The following is a 20,335-nucleotide window of genomic DNA, read 5'->3' on the forward strand; positions in this document are numbered from 1 at the left end:
CCGCTGACACCAGAGTCCCCGAACATAGTCCCTGTGTTAAGACCCCTCATGGTGGGAGCACCTTTTGAACCAGGAGACATGGGCCAGGGGCATGGAATGAGTCAGAAGCACCCTAAAGTTTACCCCCTCTCCCCGCCGCCCCCAAAAGGAACACTTACCTGCCACCCTCTAGGGACAGCTGGGATGTGCCTGAGCCTAGGGGCCTTCCTCTCCGGCCGGGTGCGCGCTGTCCTGTAAGCACCTGCCCTTTTTTCAGTACTGCCGCAATCCCGACGGTGATGACAACGGTCCCTGGTGCTACACGATGGACCCAAAGAAACTCTTCGACTACTGTGATATTCCTCACTGCGGTACGTTGTTTTTTTGTTTTGTTTTTTCTGAAAGGACCTAACCTTTCACGCAGACGCAGTCTCACCTCCTGCGCGAGGGTCTGCAGGAGAAGGGCTTTCGAGCCGGCTCCGGGGGGCTGCCCCCGCCCCCGGGGCCTCGCTCCTGGTCGCAGGCCTCTTGAAGGTGTCCTGAGAGGCCCCACGTGGGAGGGAGCCGCCCACACCTTCAGTAAAGCAAATACAGAATTCTCCAGAAGGGTAAGCTGACAGGCTGTCTAAGCAGCCTGGCCAAGGGTCCACGCGGTTCCCCAGTGTCAAGCTTGCGATGCAGGGAAAACAAACTTAAAGTCACCCAGGTGGCAAACTTTCCCTCTCGGCAGCTGAGAGGTAAGAGAGAAAATACAAACAGCTGGAAGCAACTAAGCCCATAACGTATGCTGGGAACCTACGAACTGTCACCCTAAAAATTCACAGTCAAGTGGTGCAGATCTGACTCAGCCCCACGGTCCTTTATCCGAAGACGACTGTTCATGCGCTGCACACGCCCACATGACGTAGAGCTGGTCTGCGTTCCTTCCTCCTTTCTGAGACTCTTCTAAGGAGTGAGAGTGTTGAGCCTGAGAAAGGGGGTTGACGTTAGTTCTGGAAGACACGGAGAGCTGCTTTGGTTTGGCCTTGTCCCTGCACACGGCGGAATCTGTCCCAGTTCCTGAAGTCAGCGTGCACGTGCTGGTGTCTGCCAGACGGGGGCGCTCGAGTTGGAGGAGAGAAGCTCTGGCTGCCAAGTCTCTGCAGACTGGCACCCAAGACGGTCCAGGGAGGCAGCGTGGGGTCAGGGTTGGAGCCTGGGAGCTCCGCTGCGGGGTGTGCTTTTAGGCCCCTCCAGGGAGGAGCAGGGAGAGGCAGGAGTGAGGTGTGACAGGAGAGATGGTGCTCAGCTGCTGTGCTGTGCTGTGCTGTGTTGTCTGCACTTCGGGCGCGTTTGTGGCTGACTCTTTCTCGAAAGGGAGTTTTCTCTGTTCTGCAGGAGCTCTCATGGTGGCCCCTCCACCTGAGATGTCTCCAGATGGGGTCGCTGGCTCCCCTTCAGCTGGTCACCCCCGACCCTCAGCTCCTTCCTTCTGGTTCACCCCATGGCCTCTTGTGGGCCCGGATCCTCCCTGTGGGACAGGCTGCTTCCCCCCAGGATTGCCCTTAAGTTGTCTATCAGCCTGACACTCCTGCCACAGGCTCCACTGCGGAGTCTGGGAGGGACACCCTCGCCCGGAAAGGGAAGTCGGGCACCTCCCAGGGCAGCCCCCCACAGGAAGCGGTCCTGGGGTCGGACTGGGGGTTCTGACTGGGATCCTTCTCACCACTTCGGGGTTAACCGTGCATGCTCCCATCATGGCAAGGTGGGGGGGGCGGGGGGCCTCACAGCTTTCTGGAAAAATCATCCTCCCAGTCTTTCTTCTTTCTTCAATTTCTAAAAGCCTGACTTGTTTACATCCTTGAGTTGGGTGAGGATACCCGAATTCTAGGAGAGGCCACTTCCCTTGAAATCAGCGTAAGAAGGTTTCCTCTGGGCATCTTTGGGGCCTCAGGTGAACCTTCTAATTGAACCCCTAACATACGTTAGAGTGTACGATTGAAAGCAGTGCAAAGGATCCGAGCTATTTCCTTTCCTTAGCGCTCAGCGCAACGCGAGGCTGGCAGTAGGCACCACGTGTATATGTGGACGACACATGCTTGCTGAACAAAAATAGAAATGAATTAAATTGTGAACCGCAGTCCCTGCCGCAGGGCAGGCCAGCGCCGAAGGGGCGGCTCTCTCATCCTGAGGAATTTGCATGCGTGTGCTGCTGCGGTTTCTGTTCATTTTATTTGGGTTTTTCAGGATGAGACATGTCTTTGAGGTGTGATTTTGTCTATATTTAGTTTGTTCGCATTTTTTCTCTTTTTCTTTAAAGATTTTATTTTTCATTCCCTGATTTTGGATTTTTTGAAATGTAAGTGGGAAATTTCCTAACAATCATTTTCCTTAAAATTTCCAAACTTTACATTATTTCTAATTCACTCATCTTTCAAGTGAAAACGTATCACTGATCAACTTTTTACGTCACGCATACATTTCTTTAAACAGCTCACCTGAAAAATTTGTATAAATATACAGTGCTATTAAGAAAAATTAACACTGTGCCAATTGCGCATAAGTCATACCATCAATAAAACAACCTGAAATCACAATTATATTCTATTCAGCCCAGTGCTCTGTTTCTAAATTTTATTACAGGGTTGTATTAATTTTCTCTTTAATATTAACTTCGATAATTGAAGGATGCCAACCTTACACATAATTTTTATTTACTTATATTCATTTAGTTTAAATTTTATATTTATTTGTTGAATGATTTTAATAACTCGTTTCCATTCCACCAACACATTCAGTACAGATAATAAGTCAGTAAAAATAAAGAGAAGCTTTTGATTCTGTGCCGAATGTCAGAACCAATCATCTATGTATTATAGATGTTCCTTTCTCATTACAATGTGCGAGCCTTTTCTCTGTAAGGCACCCTAGTGCAAATTAAGATCCATATTAGAGAGTACAATTTCGTAACACTTCATGTTTCCTTTTTAAAAAAAGACATCTATAGATGCTCAGAAAAGGCCGCAACAAATGGAAAGTTATTTGGAAAAATCAGGTTCCAGGTCACGAGTGGGTAGACTCTCTGGTTAAGACGGAAAGAAATTCCCCTTCAGTAACATTATGAACAATGACTCACACTTAACGTTTCTGAAGATCTTTAAGAGCTCCAGACACCAGAGAAGCATTTTATGGACCCTAAACTGTCCTGGGTGTTAGTGGGTGCCACCAAAGACGGACACTGACCGTATTTTCCTAAGGCCCTGCGGCTCGGTGGGGCGGGGAGGCAGGTAGGAGGTGAACAGGGAGGACAGACAGGTGAATGCGGTTTGTCTCCAGGGCACTGGGTGAGTCTTGGGCGCTCCCCAGAGGCGCGGTCCTGAAGCCGCCTGGCAGAAGGCAGTAGTTCAGTTTAGGACAGAAAATCCTTACTACATACAATTGCATACACATACACGTGTACCCATGTGTACTCAGATTCCCATTTAAAAATGCCCTTGTTGCCTTTCAACGGGGACATCTGTGGTTTTCAGTAGCCTTCCCGTGGTTCGATCGTGGTGGCGGTGGAAGTGGGGTGGGGCTGGTAATGGTGATATTCTGCCATCGATGTAAAGCAGAGCGACAGTTTGTGTCAGTCGGCTGCTCTCAGAGAAGCTCCCATTCTAATGCCTGGCTGCACTGATTTACTCAATCACTTCTCCCCATGAATAATTTTTCAAAAGCACTTCTGTTTTCTTGAAAGGAGAAAGTTCCATGTTCCACTACTACTTTTGAAACTTGAAAAAGATATTCCAAAACCTGCTTATGTTCTTTTTTTTCTTTTTGACTTTTGAAATTGTATAAGAACTTTCTTTTTTCTTTTTTTTAAAAATTGAATGTATTGGGGTGACGTTGATTTGCAAAAACATACAGGTTTCAAGTGCGCAACACAACAAAACACCATCGGCACACGGCCTCGCCGCCCAGAGCCCCACGCGGCCTCTTTCTGTCCCCGTTTGCACCCCGCCCTTGCCCCCCTCTGCCTACCCCGCCCCCGTTTCCCTCTGGCCACCGCTCCACTGTTGTCTTTGTCTTTGTGTTCTGTATAGATGTCCTTGGCTAATCCCTCCACCTTCTTCCCCCTGCCCCTCCGACAGCCGTCAGCCCGCTGCCTGCCCCCCTGCCTCTGTTCCAAATCATCCTGACCTTCTTGCTCTCCGTGCTTTGGCCACGAGCCATTACTTTATGTTGAATTGATGACAGAACAGTTACCTTCCACTTCAAATGCGACTCTTTTTCCTGTGCCGTAGTGTCCACTTCATTTGAGTGTGGAAAGCCCAAGGTGGAGCCGAAGAAGTGTACTGGAAGGATCGTGGGTGGGTGTGTGGCCAACCCGCATTCCTGGCCCTGGCAAGTCAGCCTTAGAACAAGGTAACCACGTTTCTAGAAACAACGTAATCTCATCCTTCTGTCTGAGCCTTGCACTCGTACGCACTAAAGCCACGTGTTGGTACCCACCTCTGCATTCTCCTGTGGAGGGGGGAAAACTATAAAAACAAAAAGTTTAATTTTTCAAGGGTCTCTGCTTTGAAAAGAGTGAGAACTGGAAGCTTTCTCTTGATCTGGGCAGCTGTCATCGCCATGTGTGATACCACAATCCGCAAGTCCCAGCATCGCTGGGGAAGGACGGCAGACGCGCCCGGGTTACACAGACGGCTCTCCACTGCCTCCTTGTAAAGAGAAGGAAAGGACACGCTTTTAGAAACGGGACCCCTGGGCGGGGAACAAAGACCTAATTGCCTGTGGTCTGTCGCAGACACAGGTTTGACTGTACACAGTTTCGAGTGTGCACGCCCCTTCTTACACGCAGCCCCCTTTGCGCGGGGCAGCTCACGGTCACCGTCCGTTCAGAGCGATCAGTGCTGATCCCAGCGAACGCTGGGCACATTATCGTGTCAGTGGCGTCTTCCTTCAGTAAGCTCTGCTCTCCTGGTGTCTCAGGGAAAGCACACACGTGACGCAGTGACCGCTGGGATGCATTGCTTCCTTGTCTCCTTTCTGCGCCAGGAGCCTGTGTTCAGGGGCTGGTCCCCACCTGCGAGGCCTCTGGCCCCACGCCTGCGAGACACCCGAGTCCAGTCTATCTCGTCCTGTCGTGGAGCTGGCTCTTCTTTTCTTTGCCTTATCGCTTAGTAACTCCTTTCCATGAGATCTTCACCTTTCACCTATTTCAAATTCCTTCTTCCCCAAGCTGCGCTGGGGCCTACTCCTGGCTGACGGTCGACTTGCCCACTAGTCATTACGCTCTGCTCCAAGCGGCTCACACTATTTCCACAAGCTACCACGTGCCTGAAACAGTCCTATAAAGCAAAAGATTTAGGAGCACTCTTCTCCAAAAGGGCATTTTCTTGGGTAAAGTCAGCAGCACCCCATGACCCACTGCTATTCAGGATCACATTCGGCTCCCTGAAGAAGGACTCACCAGGTTGTGCATAGATCTTGTCAAAAAAAGAAATGAAAGAGACCTCGGGGCGGGGGGTACATGGTGTCTCCCTGGCCCCTGTGTCCAAGTCCAGGGCTAACCCTCGAAGCTGTGGATGTGGGCTTCATGCTGGAGCCGCGCGGGCCTGTTCTCCCGCAAGCCTGTCCCCAAGCTTCCCCAGTGCCTTCGAGGGTGCTATGGATGGAACCTTCTGGAACATCCCCAACTGAAGCACAACTCACAGCTGCTACCGCCCTGGTGATGGGCTGGGAGCTGATACTCCGGGAGCATCCAAATTGAGCGGACGCTCCCTCTGGCTTCCTGTCCATGGAGCCGTCAGCCCGGCACTGACCCCTGGCTGCATTCCCTCGCAGGTTCAGACAGCACTTCTGCGGAGGCACTTTGATCGCCCCGGAGTGGGTGCTCACTGCCGCCCACTGCTTGGAGAGGTACGTTCGGGGACAGCTGACATGAGCACTCGTCTCGTAGACTTCCCGCCTCTGTCCTTTCCTGTCCCTTCCTTTCCTTCCTTCTATGGCAGTGCCTTGGGGACCAGGGAGTGGGTGCGAGAAGCCTGAGGCCAGGGCCCCTGAACAAGAGAGGATGGGGCGCTGCTGGAGGGAAGCAGAGGGGGCAGGCCTTTGAGTCTCTTCCAGGCAGGGTGTATCGGCAGCAGAGAGTGGCACGTGGCCCCGGGCATCGGGTCCGGAGTCTCCCCGACACGGGGTCTGACCTTGTACTGACTTCAGTGTTGGTTTCATGGACCAAAAGCATCCCCGAGAACATTCCTTAGGCTCCGGTGGATGGTGGCCTGTCTTTCTCGCCGCTAGAGGACACTGAGGGTCTGGGGGACTGAATGTTTACAGCTCAGAAGGGCACCCGACGAAGGGGCTGGCCCCCGTCTTGCCGCTAAGGTCACTACCTTTTCCAGGTCCTCAGTGCCTTCGTCATACATGGTCATCCTGGGCGCACACAAAGAGATCAATCTTGAGAGTGATGTTCAGGAGATAAAAGTGGCAAAGCTGTTCCGGGAGCCCCACCGGGCCGACATCGCCTTGCTGAAGCTGAGCAGGTACCTGGCCCCCAGGGGGCGCCTGGGGATGCGAGAGCACCCTTGTCCCTGCTGGGGTTTTGGAGCCGTCACAGAGGTGGGAGGCGCCGCCCAGGACAGGAAAGGCGCCAGACCTTTGGGGAGAAGATTGAACTTCAGGCGAGAGAAAGCTGGCTCGGCCCCGCTCTGCCTCACGCCCCACAGTGGTCTTGCTGGAGGCTCCAGGGCTGGGTGCCCTCATGTGGAAAAAGAGCGGGTTGAAATGTGAAGTGCACGGTTACCCCTGAAACTCTCTCCCTTGATGTGCACTGTCAGCTAATACACATCCACAACCAGAGAACTGTTCAGTTATTCTGGGTGGACAACTCCCCGCTCCCCCACCCCAGGATGTCAATATGTTTGGGGGAATCAAAGTGGGTTATGGATTTCAAAGCACTTAAGAAAACCAGAACATACCCTCACACACACAAGCCACAAATGCAAATGCTGCATATCTTCAGCTTTGTTTTTCCTGTAGAAATGAGGCCTTCCCATGACACCTGACAAAATGATACATTTGCGTAGGCCACTTCAAGGTGGCAGTATTTGCAAACAGGTCCCAGTGGAGACAGCTAAGTAAACGGACAGCTCTTCTGAGAATAGACGTGTCTGGGGCAGCCAACACGGCACTCCGCGCGCAGGAGCCGAGTCGGATGGCTCCCCGGTGACCGTGGGACCACATTGACGGTGACGACAGGGTGTCTGAGTGCTGCACGGTTGCGGGGGGGTGGTCAGAAGCTCGTCCCGGGTTTTCTGAGTCAGTCAGCGGAGAACTGACTTCCTGGGGTGTGTGGACCCTCCAGAAAGGAAGGAAAGGGCCTTCCTGGCTTAGCCTGAAAGAGCAACCAACTCCCTCCCCGGCTTCGGTCCTTCGAGGACCTTTGGGGGCCCCTGATCGCTGAACAAATGACTTACTTAGTGAATTTGGGGTTCTGGGAGTGTTCTCTGCTTGACTGATTAATTTGAGCTGTAGAGTACCTGCCTCAAGCCCCTCAAACCCCAAGAGGCTCAGGCACAGGTGTCCCCTCAGGGGAACCTACAGAGTGACGTGTGCAGGGTCGCCCCAGGTGCGGCTGGGTCAGTTCTGGGGACTCCGAGAGGGCGTGTCTGCCTCAAAGCTGGCGGCAGCGATGAGATTCTTCTTCGGATGAGGGCATCTCTCGTCCTCCATCTGGTTTCTTCTTGAATTTGCTAAAGTAGAACCAAGTCTGAAGATGAGAGCGTTCATGTTTAAGATGCTGGAGCGCCACGGCATGGGAAGGTCCTCGGAACACAATACCGTTTTGCTGATGCAAATATTTCCAACCCTCTTTCATTTGGTATCTAGTGTTTTATTGGATTCTTACCATGATGATGTTGTAACATTCACAGATGAGGAAACCGAGGACCTAAAGGACAAGGGACTTGTTCGTGGCCACACAGCATAGCTGCTACTATTAATGCTTGGTGATAGCATTTCAGCTAGAGGGTCCATCTGCTGATCAAGGCACCATTGAGCTGATACAAAAGCACACACTTGGTGCAGAGCGGTAACAGTGCACAGAACAGACATGACAATGAGTCTCTGTTGTCCCTCCTGCCGCCTCTGGCTCTTGTCCACAAGAGGTACCTTCTTAACACACCATTCTAGTTGTTTAGCTCAGCAGATCCTATCGACAAATGCGAGGGTGACAAGTTGTTTTCCCTGTCACACTGTGCCAGTGACTCAAGGAAATGCCAGCTTGGAGGGTTCTGGGGCTGCGGGGCAGGCGGCATCGCGTGGGCGACTGACAGATGACTGGTAGGAGTCTCCCTGCAGGGCGGTCAAATGTCACATTTGATGATCTTCCTTTCAGCCCTGCCATCATCACTGAAAAGGTCATCCCTGCTTGTCTGCCGCCCCAGGATTATGTGGTTGCTGCCCGGTCACAGTGCTACGTCACCGGCTGGGGAGAAACCCGAAGTAAGAGAAATTCTGTGGCTTGCTTAATGACTCGGTTCTGCCCCACAGCCTGCATGAGGGAAGGGGCATCTGGGCAGCCTCCTGGCAGTGAGTGAGGTCCGCCCTCCTCCTGACTTTGTCTGGGTGCCTGTCTGGGTCTCCGTGGTCAGTCATCGAGGGACAAAGGGAGTGTTTCTTTGAGTCTCTTTCTTAGCCTGTCAGTTTGACATTGAGATTGCGTTTTCAGGGTTTTGACACAAGATTATACGTGAAGGCTGTTAGGTTATTGTTCATGTGAAGTTAGCCATACTGAGGTCCCAAGCAGGGTGGGAAACAGCAACTAAAATTGTAGTTAAACCTGTCTCCCCCAGGACCCCACAGGTCTGCTGTATGTGTAGGGACTGTTGGGGGTGGGGCAGACTGATAGCTGGGGAAAGAAAGGTCCCAGGCCTAGTAGGTTTTTGACGGGGTAAGGGTGAGACAGGACACCTTTATGCGGGGCCCTTACCTGTCCTGCATTAGGGGGACCCTGCCTTCCCTCCGCAGTGGGCCCTGATACCGACACATCCGTCGGACTCGGGCCTGGAACACCATGAGGATGACTTAGGTCTCTACGTCACCTTCTCAGAAGGACTGGCGAGTCAGGAGCCCCAGGGAACGGTCTGGCTCTGCTGCCAGCCGGGCAAGTCCCTCACCTCTCCTCTACTTGGCATTGGAGCCCCTGTCTGTAAGACGGGTGCTTCCCAGCTGTGTTCCCACGTTGGCCTTTTGCATAAGCTCGCATTTGAAGAAAGGTTTTGTGACTTTAAAAAAGGTTTGAAAACTGCTGGGCTAGGTCGTTTCAAACTTGTCTTCCTTCCTTCTGCGCTTTCCCTACTGTCTTAGCAACCGCCCCTGGGGGCGGGGGTGGGGGGGGTGGGGTGTGGTCCCGTGGCCCCTGTGCCTTTCAGAGGCTGTAAACACTGAGGAGGGTGGAGGGCAATGTGGCCAATGAAGTGTCACAATGGATATGTCACGCTGGTCTGCTCTTTGCATTTTTAAAAATGTAAATGCCACTGTGCCCTGTGAATCTGATATGTTTGTTCCCGTTATGCAGATGAGGAATAGCGCAGAGGGGGCAGAGGGCCCGAGTTAGGGCCCTGACTCCCACTTGTCAGCTGCAGGCACTTTGAAGAGTCACAGTCTTTTTGAACTTGATTCTCAGCTGGCAAATGGGCTGCAGGGAAGGGGGGAGGGAATGAGAAAGTGTGACTTCTCATTCACCGAGCACAGCTCAGGCTCGCCAGTGACCGGAGCACCGTTGTCCCCATATAACTCTCGCTTGCAAGTGGCATAGCATCCAATGCAAGTTGGACGAAGTCAAAAAAAGGAACCTCTGAGCGAGCTGCAAAGCCTGCTGGCTGACTCAAGCAGGGACCCGGAATCGTGTGGATCTGGATGTGCGTTCTGGTTCCATCATCTTCCATGTAACATCAGGAAGTGGTTTAATCTCTCTAAGCCCCAGTTTCCTCCTGGGCATCACCTTCCAGCGTTATGGTGAACGCTAAGATAATGCATTTGAAGTGCTTGGTGCTTTGGAGGGGGTATCTGAGCAGCTCCGGTGCTCACACAACCACCATCGTCCCCATCATCACCACCTCAGCTGCCGCCACCATCCCGAGTAGCTGTCGCCGAGCCTGTGTGCACCTCAGCCCTGAGGAAACCCAGGCCTGCCCCGCAAGCCGACGCGCTGTGTCTCCGTCCTGCCCACCGCCTGTACTCCTCTGAGCCCCGCCCCCCCGCTCCCCTGCGCTGGGCTGCCCCGTCTCGTCTCGTCTCGTCTCTCCGGCTGCACTCGCAGGAGAAAACGATCCTCAGGGGAGTTGTCGGACCAGGAGGTGTCACAGACCCTGAGTCAGGCCCTCTACCAATTTTCTCACGTGGACAATGACCTGGTACCCGCCGTGTTCTCTCGGCCTTTCGGTGCGGCGTCAGCCTTCTCCTGCTCTCTCCTGCCGTCTCCAGATTGTGCCCGACTCCCGTATCCCAAAGCGAGGTGTCGAGCCCGAGGGGGGCTCATTCCGTCGGCACTTCGCCAGCAATCACAGGCACTTCCAGGGTTCCCTGTGCAGCTCCATCAGGGCTTCTGGCCCCAAAGTCACTGCGGCCTCCAGAAATGCCATTCCCACCATGGCCACAGGATGGCAGCATGTGCCCACAGAGCACATCAATGTCCACCGCCCGCTGAGGGCCTGGGGTCAGCATCAGCGCATCTGTCCTGCTCAGGAAGCAGATGCAGGAGCAGGACACCTGGGGGAATTCATTTCTCCCTCCACACATCCACCCCAGTCAGGGGATGTGCCGCCCAGCGTTTCCACGGCCCGCCTGGGACGAGCCCTCCTTCCCCGTGGCAGCCCCGAGAGGGGCCTTGTCCCTTGCCGTTCCGGGCTCACGGAGCAATGGTTTTTGCAAACCTCTGGTGAAGCCAGGCTTGCAGAGCTGGAAAACTGGGCGATTTGTGGGCATACTTGGGTGTGTCCACTTGGAAAAAACCGTTTTCTCTGGTGATTTTGCCAGTGCTCTATCTCAATGTGCCCAAGTTAAAATAAAAAGCAGTTTTTCACCAAAAAAAAAGATAAATACAATGAATAAAACTAGAAATATAAATTTAAAAAAATGCATTAAGACAATTTCCACCTATTATATTAGAAAATATTGTTACGATATTAAATACCCGTTAGGATGTGGTGAAGCGACTCTTTCTCGTGATCCTTGACACTGTCACGCCCTTTTAGAAAACAATGTGGCAACGTTTTGGGAGCCATCAGTATGTGTAATTCCTGGGAATCCAGACTTAAGAATATGCTACGGAACATGAATAAAGTGTACGAGCAAACATGTAGAACATCAGAAGCCACTGGAGGAGCCCGTGAGCGTGGCCGTCGAGGATTTGGGCAGCGACAGCACAAAACCAGGCCGGAAGCCAGGCTTCACTCGCGCTTGGGGGCAACCCTGGACAAGCTGCGCATGCTCTGAGCCTCGGTTTCCTGGACTGGACAACAGGAATAAGGAAGGCGCCTGTTTCCAAAGAGCGCTGCCAGAAGCGTTCCATAAACGGCATCACGTAATGAGCTTGTGCCTGAAAAGGTTAATTCTCAGTCAATGACAGCCACCATATTTTGCCATGTATACTGCGCACCGTTTTGCCCAAATTTTTGAGGGAAAAATAAGAATGCGCATTATATATAGTTATAATGATTACATACCATGGGTATAATAATCCTGCGTATAAGGCACACAGAAAGTGGGTGTGCATTATATATAGCAAAATACAGTATTCTTTTTTTAAGTGCGTGGTAAAATACACATAACAAAATTTACTATTTTAGCTATTTTTGAAGAGCACAATTCACTGGCATTAGGCACATTTACAATGTTGTGCAAGCGACACCACTATTTTCAGAAAATTTTCCTCACCCCGAAGAGAAACTTCATACCCATTAAGCAGTCACTTCCCATTAAAATAATGATGATGAAGATTGCAACACTGTAACAAAATCCTTATTATAGAATGGTGAGTAAAAAAAATTAGGGTATAAAATTGTTCAATGTGGGAGAAGTAGCCAAAGAAGCATATAAAAACTTGAAATAGAATATATAAAATAATGGCAGTTGTATTTCTCAATCTCTCTTTACAAAAAAAAATATTCTTTGTACTGAAAAGAGGAAAGAAAGACAAAATAACAATACAAACAAACCCCCAAACCCCACCCAGAAGACCCCATTATTAAATCCAGGACTCAGGAACATAAAGTCTTACATAATGTTTATATTTTCAAGGGTCAAACAGAAAAAAAGGAGTTGGAGTAGTATTAGGAACTCACTCCTATCCAGTCTCATGGGCAAACAAGAATTCTAGCATCTCTGCTCTGTTGTTCTGGAACTTTCCTTGTGTGCGCCTTTTGGATCCACTAACCATGTCTCTCACCTTTGTAAACAGACACTCGTGGCGACGGCTTCCTCAAGGAAGCGCACACGCCAGTGATCGAGAACAAAGTGTGCAATCGCTATGATTACCTGAATGGGAGAGTCAGGTCTTCTGAGCTCTGTGCGGGGAACATTGATGCGGACAGCTGCCAGGTAAGAACAGAACAGAGATCAGTCATTCGGTGCTGGCCTCTCCTGGGCCTTAGCCATTTCAGCCCCAAACAGCAAATTTGAGAAAGATCTACCAGCCGAAGGCCACAGGCTGAATGGTGCCCAGAAGCCCTTTCGGTTGACTCAGATGGTCTAAGATGACTATGTGGACCTTGAGTTCCACGTGGGTTGTAAGAGAGGGGTTAGGTCCCATCTGTCACTGCCCACACGTCATCCGGGAGTCCTGGTGAGGGCTGCCCACATCCTTCCGGGGGACAGGACTTGGGTGGCCTTCCCAGTAGGAAAGTGGGAGAGCGGACAGGACAAAGAGCAGCTGCTTCCCCTGTACAGTGGTTTTTGGGGTGCTGCCACTGGAGAGAGACCCCAATGCAGGGAGGGAAGAGTTTGGGGCTCACAGGGAATTCTTCCCCCCAGCAAACATTAGTTGGTGCAGTTTTGTTGAATATACTTCGCTAAGCACAGCATGTGTTCAAACAAATGGTGAATAAATTTCCTTTCTGATTGGAAAGGGGTGTTCAAATACTGAGAAAACTTCCACCTGGGAAACAGAAAGTGACCCCCCCCTCGCCCCCCATTAAAGAATGGCGGTTTAATCCTCACATGGCCTTCCTTCCCTCTTACAGGGTGACAGTGGGGGGCCTCTGGTCTGCTTCGAGAAGGACAAATACATTTTACAAGGAGTCACTTCTTGGGGTCTTGGCTGTGCACAGCCCCAAAAGCCTGGTGTCTACGCTCGTGTTTCAAGCTATATCCCCTGGATTAAAAGTGTGATGAGAAATAATTAACTGGATGGGAGACCAAGGGAAGCATCAACATATCTAGATGCTGGAACATGGGTAGGGGATTTAACATGCTCAGAAAAATAATTGACAGTAATCAAATGGAGATGCTGCACTTAGCCACCACCTGCTGCTAAACCTCAACTTTTTTTTAGTATTGTGGATAAAGTTTTTCTGTCCACAGACTGCTGGATTCTGTAATAAGGCAAAAAACCCCCCAAAAAACCCACAGAGATGACATTTGTGGAAAATAAACTCTGTATTTACTTTGATTTTTTATTTTCATTGTTTTCATGTTGTGTTCATCCTACCAATTTTAACTAGTGTGGCACTGACAGACACATGATCTTGCTGTTTCTCATAAGGAGTAGTTGCATATAGGACCAAGGAACCTGTGGGACCATAAGTAAGTCCTTGTAGGTCACCCATATGTTTACCTTGTTTGTGAAAGACAGCTTGATGCGTATCTTTAATGTCTTTATTTCTGGCACTGAGATGAAACGTTTTCAAAACTGCAACATGTATGGGGAGTCGTGGGAATAAATTCTATTCTTGGGAGTGAAATCTGTTGCTGGCAGCTTGACTTGAGCCCAGCACTAGGGACAGCGGACAGAGAGTTGTATATTGTGAAGTAAATTAGGCGATGGGAGTGAAAACACAAGCCCAGCTAAGGGTCTGCATGTCATTTGGGGTCACACATGCGTTTAGGAATAATGCTGAGAGCCTGCAGAGGAACCACAAACTTACACGGAAGGTGGGCCACGTAATCGCCACCACTGCCTGTCTGCCCAGGTGTGCAGCACACACTCTCCTGCGGGAATAGTGTTTTACATGGTCAAAAGGACGAGAAGGGGCAAACGCTGACTTTTCTTGACAATTTAACATTTTTATTGTTACCAGGACCAAAGTCTCAACTCAAATACAATTCAAAGGTGATAGTACCAAGGAGCAGCAGTCACCCTGCAGCAAAGAGAGATGCAAAGAAAGCCGACGAGTGAAGGGCAGAGGCAGCGGCACGCCCTCGGGGCTGCGTTTCCTTCCTCGGAGACAGAGCAGTGGTGCTCACTCCGCAGGCGCTCGGAGCAGGAAAGAGCTTATTTTGCAATCCGCACACACTTTGTAGGTACCCTCACGTGTTCACAGAGAAATTTCCCCCCCTGTTGGCAAGACTTCCCTTTGGTGTCCATTTTGCCTGTCTACACAGAATAAGTCATTAGAAAAAGTAAATTTTGCATTAGGCGTATACTGAATCTGAAAATATACCAAGCAAGACATCTGGAGCAGAACCTCAGAAAAAGACAGGATGTTTGTATTTAAGCTCCGCATTTCGAAAGTCTCAGTAACCAAAAAAGAAGGATCAAATCCCTTAGTAGTATCTATCAAGGCACTTATAAACTTTCTGCTTAATTCTAAGCATGGATCTACCTGACCTTTCTTTTAAAGTAAAATGTAAGCTACTTCCCAAAACAAGTGAAAAGTGTCAAGGTTGAATGAGAACTGCCCATGTTTTTCACTCTTGACTGTAGGCACCGTCAGAGAACTGAACTCACACTTAAAAGATAAATGTCCCGTTATGGTTAAAATCTTACAACCCATGAAATCGTTCACAATCCATGGGTTTTGCTCAGTAAAGAATGTGTGGCTCCAGGTGTTCCCCTACGAGGACTAAAACCATCCCTCTTCTTCTTGGGACCCCACCTGATTTTACAATAATGAATTCCTCAGGTGGCACAGCCGATTTGTGCTTATTTGAAGAATGAGGTCTGAACACGCCTGCGATCCCGATGCTGCCGGGACTCCCGGAGCTCAAGGCACGAAGGGAAAGTGAAGGCAAAGCGAAGGCTCAGTCCCACGGGTCCCAGGGTCTTCGTTACGGAACTGCCATGTCTTTGTCCTCCCAGGAACCTTCCGAACGCTCCGTCCACAGCCTCGGTTCCTTGATCAGCTTTGCTGATTCCAGCTCTGCACACTTTTCCTGTGCTCCTGACGGAGCTGTCATGCAGATTGGGAGGGGCTTCTCTTGTCTCTCTGTGACTGATGGGTCGGCGACACTTCCCAAGGTCAGAAGAAAACCTCTTCTCCAAAATTATATTAAAAATACTCTGGATAGCGTGGATGTTTTTGTAAAGTATTCAAAAACAGTTGGAGCTGCACTGCGTCACGCAGCTGAAGTAGACACACGCGTCTCTCTCTGCAGGGCACGCCGGCGCCTCAGGGGGTTGGCCCGAGGGGCTCCTCCCTTTTGTCTTTGGCGGGGGCTCAGAGGTGAGAGCTTGACACTGGGGTTTTCCTTTTCCTGCCACATCTATAGGAATGTGGACTAACAAAACAAAGGAGAAAAGAGAAAGTCCTCGTTAGAGATCAAACCACTGGTTGGGAGAAAGCCGTCTTCTTACTCAATGGCACAGGTGGCTTTGATCAACACTCAGGTGGGACTTCACATAGAAAACCCAACTCCGAGGCAACCCAAACACCTGTGTCCGGGCACCGTGCGCTCCGGCTTTCACACCCTAGCACAGCATCGAAGTTCCTTAGGAAGCTCTACTGAGTAAGCGATGGTTTGGAAATGAATTGATCATGTGAACAATTGACAACAACGAAACACAGCACAAAGGATATAATGATTAGGTGCAGTTATAGAAGGAAAATCCTGTCAGTCTTGGTGCAAAGCAGTCCCCCTGCCCCAGAGTAAACAACGATGGAATGCAATTATAGTGCTGAAGTTATAAAACTGTAAATCATACTTTTATCAGATTTTTTCCAAGGGTAGCGGGGACTAGGCATCATTAATAATTTATCCGATTTTTTTTTATTACAAAAACATTACAAACGTAGAAAAATTAGAAACAATTGTGTGACTTGAATTTCTGCTGGTACACATCTTCCGGGGCCTCTCTTGTTTGGAGGCTGATTTTCCCTGCACACCATTCACACGCCCTCTCCTCTCCAAACATGTCACCCCTCTGACCGGCTTCACGCTGATTATAATGGCTAAGTTGGCAGGAGAGTCCAGACCGCAAATCACCCCCGGGCCTTCCACTTTTCCCTGAGGAGTTTGAGGAGCGGACCCCTGACTGGTTTGGGGATCACGAACGAGTGTGTCGCTCTCGCTGTTTAAGCAGCGGCACACAGGCCAGAACAGAAGGAGCGACGCTGCTGTATCCCTGGCACCGAGGTGGCATGCGGGGGAGGACTCTGCACCAGGCCAGGGTGGAGTCCAGCGCCCTAACGGCTCTGACACCACCTGTGGCGCTGAACTCCTGACCTTTGACCCTGCCGTCCTGGCTGGGATGCTGTCCTGGGCAGCAGCCCTGAAACACGCCAGCCCACGAGAAGTCACCCTGACTGTCTGGACATCTCATTGTACGATGGTCTTAGCTCCGTTCTCACCATTCCCCGTGGCTTCATCGAAGCTTCCTGAACATTCTCCTTCCTCTGGGTTTTCTCGGAGCACTGCTGGCACTGGGGCCACAGAACTGGACACCCCTCTACCTGACCTGGCCCCAGACTCTGATTCCAGCCAAGGAACTGTCTGCGGTGATAGAACCAGCACAGCCGTGCTTCTGCCTTCCAGGTGACGCAAGACCTGCCCCAGGCATAACGCTGAAGGGGCCTCACGCTGGTTTAGTACCTTTTTAAATTTCTTTTCCTAATTTCACTTTACAAAACACCACAGCTTAAGGACACTCCCACCTCACCCCAAACTCCTGGGAGCGTTGTTTGAGGGTGAAATGTAAGCAGAGCTTTGGGTGAGGAAGAAGCCAGTCTCCAGTGCTGCCGAACAAGCATAAAAACCTGTTCGGGTTACTTCGCAGGACAAACGCCCACCTGTCCTCCGATTGGCCAGTCCTGCTAGAAGTCAGCCACTGGGATAGGGGCTGGAGGTTCGATTCCAAGGGAGCCTTTCTTGGGAACGTTCTGGGATGGTTAATCAATCTTATATTTCAAAATAGCATCAAGAAACAGGACAGTGACATCACTGTATATGTTTTAATGGTCTGGTAAAACACTCATGGGACACTTAGCGAGGGTGGCCGGCCGCTGGGGAGCGGCTCGCGCCTCGTTCAGAGAGGGAGGGATTCCCGGTCCTGCCACAGGGATACTCGCTATGTAAGAAATTCGCAATCGAGTGGACGACAGCATGAAATGATAGAACTATACAAAACCAGACAGTCACACCTGAGCACCGGAGAGCATCCACCCCAGTCCTGGCAAGTAAAGGTTGTGATAGCTTTCTGAGTGTAGATATCCCAGTACACGAAAAAGTGAAGAGGCCTCCTGTCGCCCCAAATCGCTGTGTTTTAAGGGAAATGGCCTGTGTAAAACCACCAGTCACATAGGTACCTAAGAAACAGTTACTAACTCTCTTCCTGGTGTACAAGTGAAGGGAGATGGACATGGAGTTACTCACATTTCAGTCTTTTCACAAGTATCTTTGATACATTTGTTTAAAATTTAGAGAGCCATACCCTTACTTTCCAGGTCATTATTTAGAAGAAGAGTGATTTTTAGTTTTAAAATTAGCTGTCCAGTTACTTTAAAAAATTACACAGATAAAACAAAACAATGTGTTGTAGCTTTTTTTAAAAAAAAAAAAATCAGACAATACGGAAGTCTGCGGAGCAGAACGGGGACGCGCTGCCCCCTGCGCCCTGCCCCCCCCACCCCCCGGGCCCCGGGCCCCGGGCCCCGGGCCCCGGCCCCCGGCCCCGGCACAGGCCTGTCCCCACGGGCTGTATCGCGTTATTTGAGATGTTTTCCTGTACACTCTCATGGTCGTAACCTCTCTTCCTGACTATTCACATTATGGAAGATTTCAAACATAGAAAATTAGAACTGGTGAATTTTTGTTGGAATAACAAAAATATATTCATATGTTGGTTAGACACTAACTTTCCCTATGTACCATTTAGACACACTTCTCCAACACTCAAATCTCTTTCTCACCCCTCAGTTGCTTTTTAAAAATTTTATTTTATTTTTTTCAATTGCAGTTCACATTCAATGTTACTTTATGTTCGTTTTAAGTGTACAGCATAGTGGTTAGACAATCATATGCTTTATAATGTGTTTCCCCTGATATTTCCACTACCCTTACTTTTATCTGTCTGCCTATCTACCTACCTACCTACCTCAATCATTTATCTTCTCAGCTGGCTAGAGAATTTCTATTGGTTTTATTTTTTTAATAAATACTCTAACACATTGTTCAGTGCCTTTTCACTTTGTAATCTAATCTTGAAAATCTTCCCGTTTCATTCCTTATACATATATCTTAATTTTTTTAATTTCTGTATAGTAATCCATATCATAAATATATTGTTTTACAATTATTTGCCTACTGATACACATTTAACTTATTTCTACTTTGTCCAATCACTAATCCCTTTTCTTTAGATTGCTTCTTAGTTTTAACACCCTACTTGGAAATGTTTTCCTCTGCATAACCACCTTTAAAAAATACATATTCTCTTGTAGCTTTTTCTTTGTACATTAACCTCTTGCAGCTACTTTGAATTTTTGGTTAGGACATGAGACAGGAATTTAATATTCCTTTTTTCCACCGCGGGCATTTAATTGTCTCAATACTGTCCCTTCCCCAGTGGATTGAAATGCTGCTCTTATGTAGGAGGTGCTGAATCTCATACGGTACCTGCCAAGTTTTTCTACATCATCCACTGTCTCTGGCAAGGCAATGCCCTTGGTTTCAGGCAACAGCATCACGAGACCGCCACAGACCGATGCCAGGATACCTGTGGAACAGGGAAGGCATCACCGCCGGGAACTCATGGCTGGCCCTCGCCCCTCCCCTCGCCTGGAAGCTGCAGGCCCGCCGGCCTCAGCATGCCCTCGATGGCAGCTGCCCATGGGGACCCCGGTCAGCGCTGCAGCTTTCCTCTGCCACCGTTTCTTCACTTTCTGCAAACCCTGTGCGGTCCCAGCGCCCCTGGACCCTTGGCAGACATCCATCCGTGTATCCACCGAACAAATGTTTATTGAGTGCCTACTAGGCACCAAGCACTCAGAGAAGCCCTCCTCTCCTCCTTCCTAGGAACACAGAAGCCACCACAGAGGGGTCCCCTCCGCGTCCTTTCACCGACGCTAGAACATTACGCTTCTTCTCTCTGCCATTGCCACAGCAGCACTTGTCCCTTCTGCCCAAGGTCGGCCTCTTGGAGGCTTTTTTGGGCTCCTCACTACAGTGATGAATCCTCTCTGCAGTACCTTTATCCCATTGGTGGAGGCACCGACACATACGCTCATATTTCATCTTTCAGGACCATTAATCAACCTCTCATCCCCATTTGCCATCTTCCCTGTTTCTGTTCCTCGGAGTTGAAATTCTGGAAACCTTGTCCTCTACTATTTTCTCCACATCTTATCTTCATGGCATGCTGGTGAATGTTTACCAATGGGCTCTCCAGCAAAGGAGGCCCTGATTTGTAGCATCTGCCCATTGCCACGGTGTAAATACCGCCCCCCCCCCCCCTTTTGGACATTTCCAATGACTGCTGTGACATCGCTGAATGAGGCACAGGGAAAAAAGATGCAGTAGCACTCCGTTCTATAGAATTCCCACCATAAAGATGCAAGAACATAAATACCCTCAGGAACACAGATAACAGTACATGTAAAGGAATTAGGAACTGATGAGGTCTGAGTCTGTGTTGTCTGTTTTTAGTACATTTTATATGCTTTCATTTTACAACTGGCTCTCCCGGCGAAGGCAGGGACCGGCCCCCATTCCAGCACCGGCGCTCCGCAGGCCGGGCCACCGCCCCGAAGGACTGTGCTCCAAGACCACTCCGCCTTGGTCGAGCTCTTTGCCTTTTCGTGCTGGCTACAGAATCAACACTGGGCTTGAGGGTCCGGTCCCATGACATAATTTGAAACGCTCTTTTACTGATTTCACTGGTGACCACTGGTGAGAAGCCAGCCTTACAGTCCCCAGCACTGTCAGCAAAGCTCTTGTAGTACTCAGCATGTGCATC

The 20,335-nt window shown here is 50.0% G+C and overlaps 2 protein-coding genes across 2 annotated transcripts in view; one reads left to right on the forward strand and one right to left on the reverse strand.

The window, feature by feature from the left end:
- The window catches only part of PLG (plasminogen), a 36,720-nt gene extending 23,105 nt beyond the window's left edge, over positions 1-13,615 (forward strand). Inside the window, exons 13-19 of the mRNA XM_054595515.1 lie at positions 257-350; positions 4,245-4,365; positions 5,791-5,865; positions 6,348-6,488; positions 8,342-8,448; positions 12,407-12,546; positions 13,188-13,615. Of these exons, the coding sequence (XP_054451490.1) occupies positions 257-350; positions 4,245-4,365; positions 5,791-5,865; positions 6,348-6,488; positions 8,342-8,448; positions 12,407-12,546; positions 13,188-13,349 (840 nt within the window). The 3' untranslated portion in view covers positions 13,350-13,615. The remainder of the gene's footprint in view (positions 1-256; positions 351-4,244; positions 4,366-5,790; positions 5,866-6,347; positions 6,489-8,341; positions 8,449-12,406; positions 12,547-13,187) is intronic.
- Positions 13,616-14,208: 593 nt separating this feature from the next.
- Positions 14,209-20,335, reverse strand: part of SLC22A3 (solute carrier family 22 member 3) — an 81,268-nt gene continuing 75,141 nt past the window's right edge. The window contains exons 10-11 of the mRNA XM_054595525.1: positions 18,997-19,096; positions 14,209-15,663 (exon numbers count right to left, since the gene is read on the reverse strand). Of these exons, the coding sequence (XP_054451500.1) occupies positions 15,603-15,663; positions 18,997-19,096 (161 nt within the window). The 3' untranslated portion in view covers positions 14,209-15,602. The remainder of the gene's footprint in view (positions 15,664-18,996; positions 19,097-20,335) is intronic.

This window comes from Pteronotus mesoamericanus, unplaced genomic scaffold, assembly GCF_021234165.1.
Source record: "Pteronotus mesoamericanus isolate MK-2021 breed Mesoamerican mustached bat unplaced genomic scaffold, CSHL_Meso_final contig_134, whole genome shotgun sequence".
Taxonomy (NCBI): domain Eukaryota; kingdom Metazoa; phylum Chordata; class Mammalia; order Chiroptera; family Mormoopidae; genus Pteronotus; species Pteronotus mesoamericanus.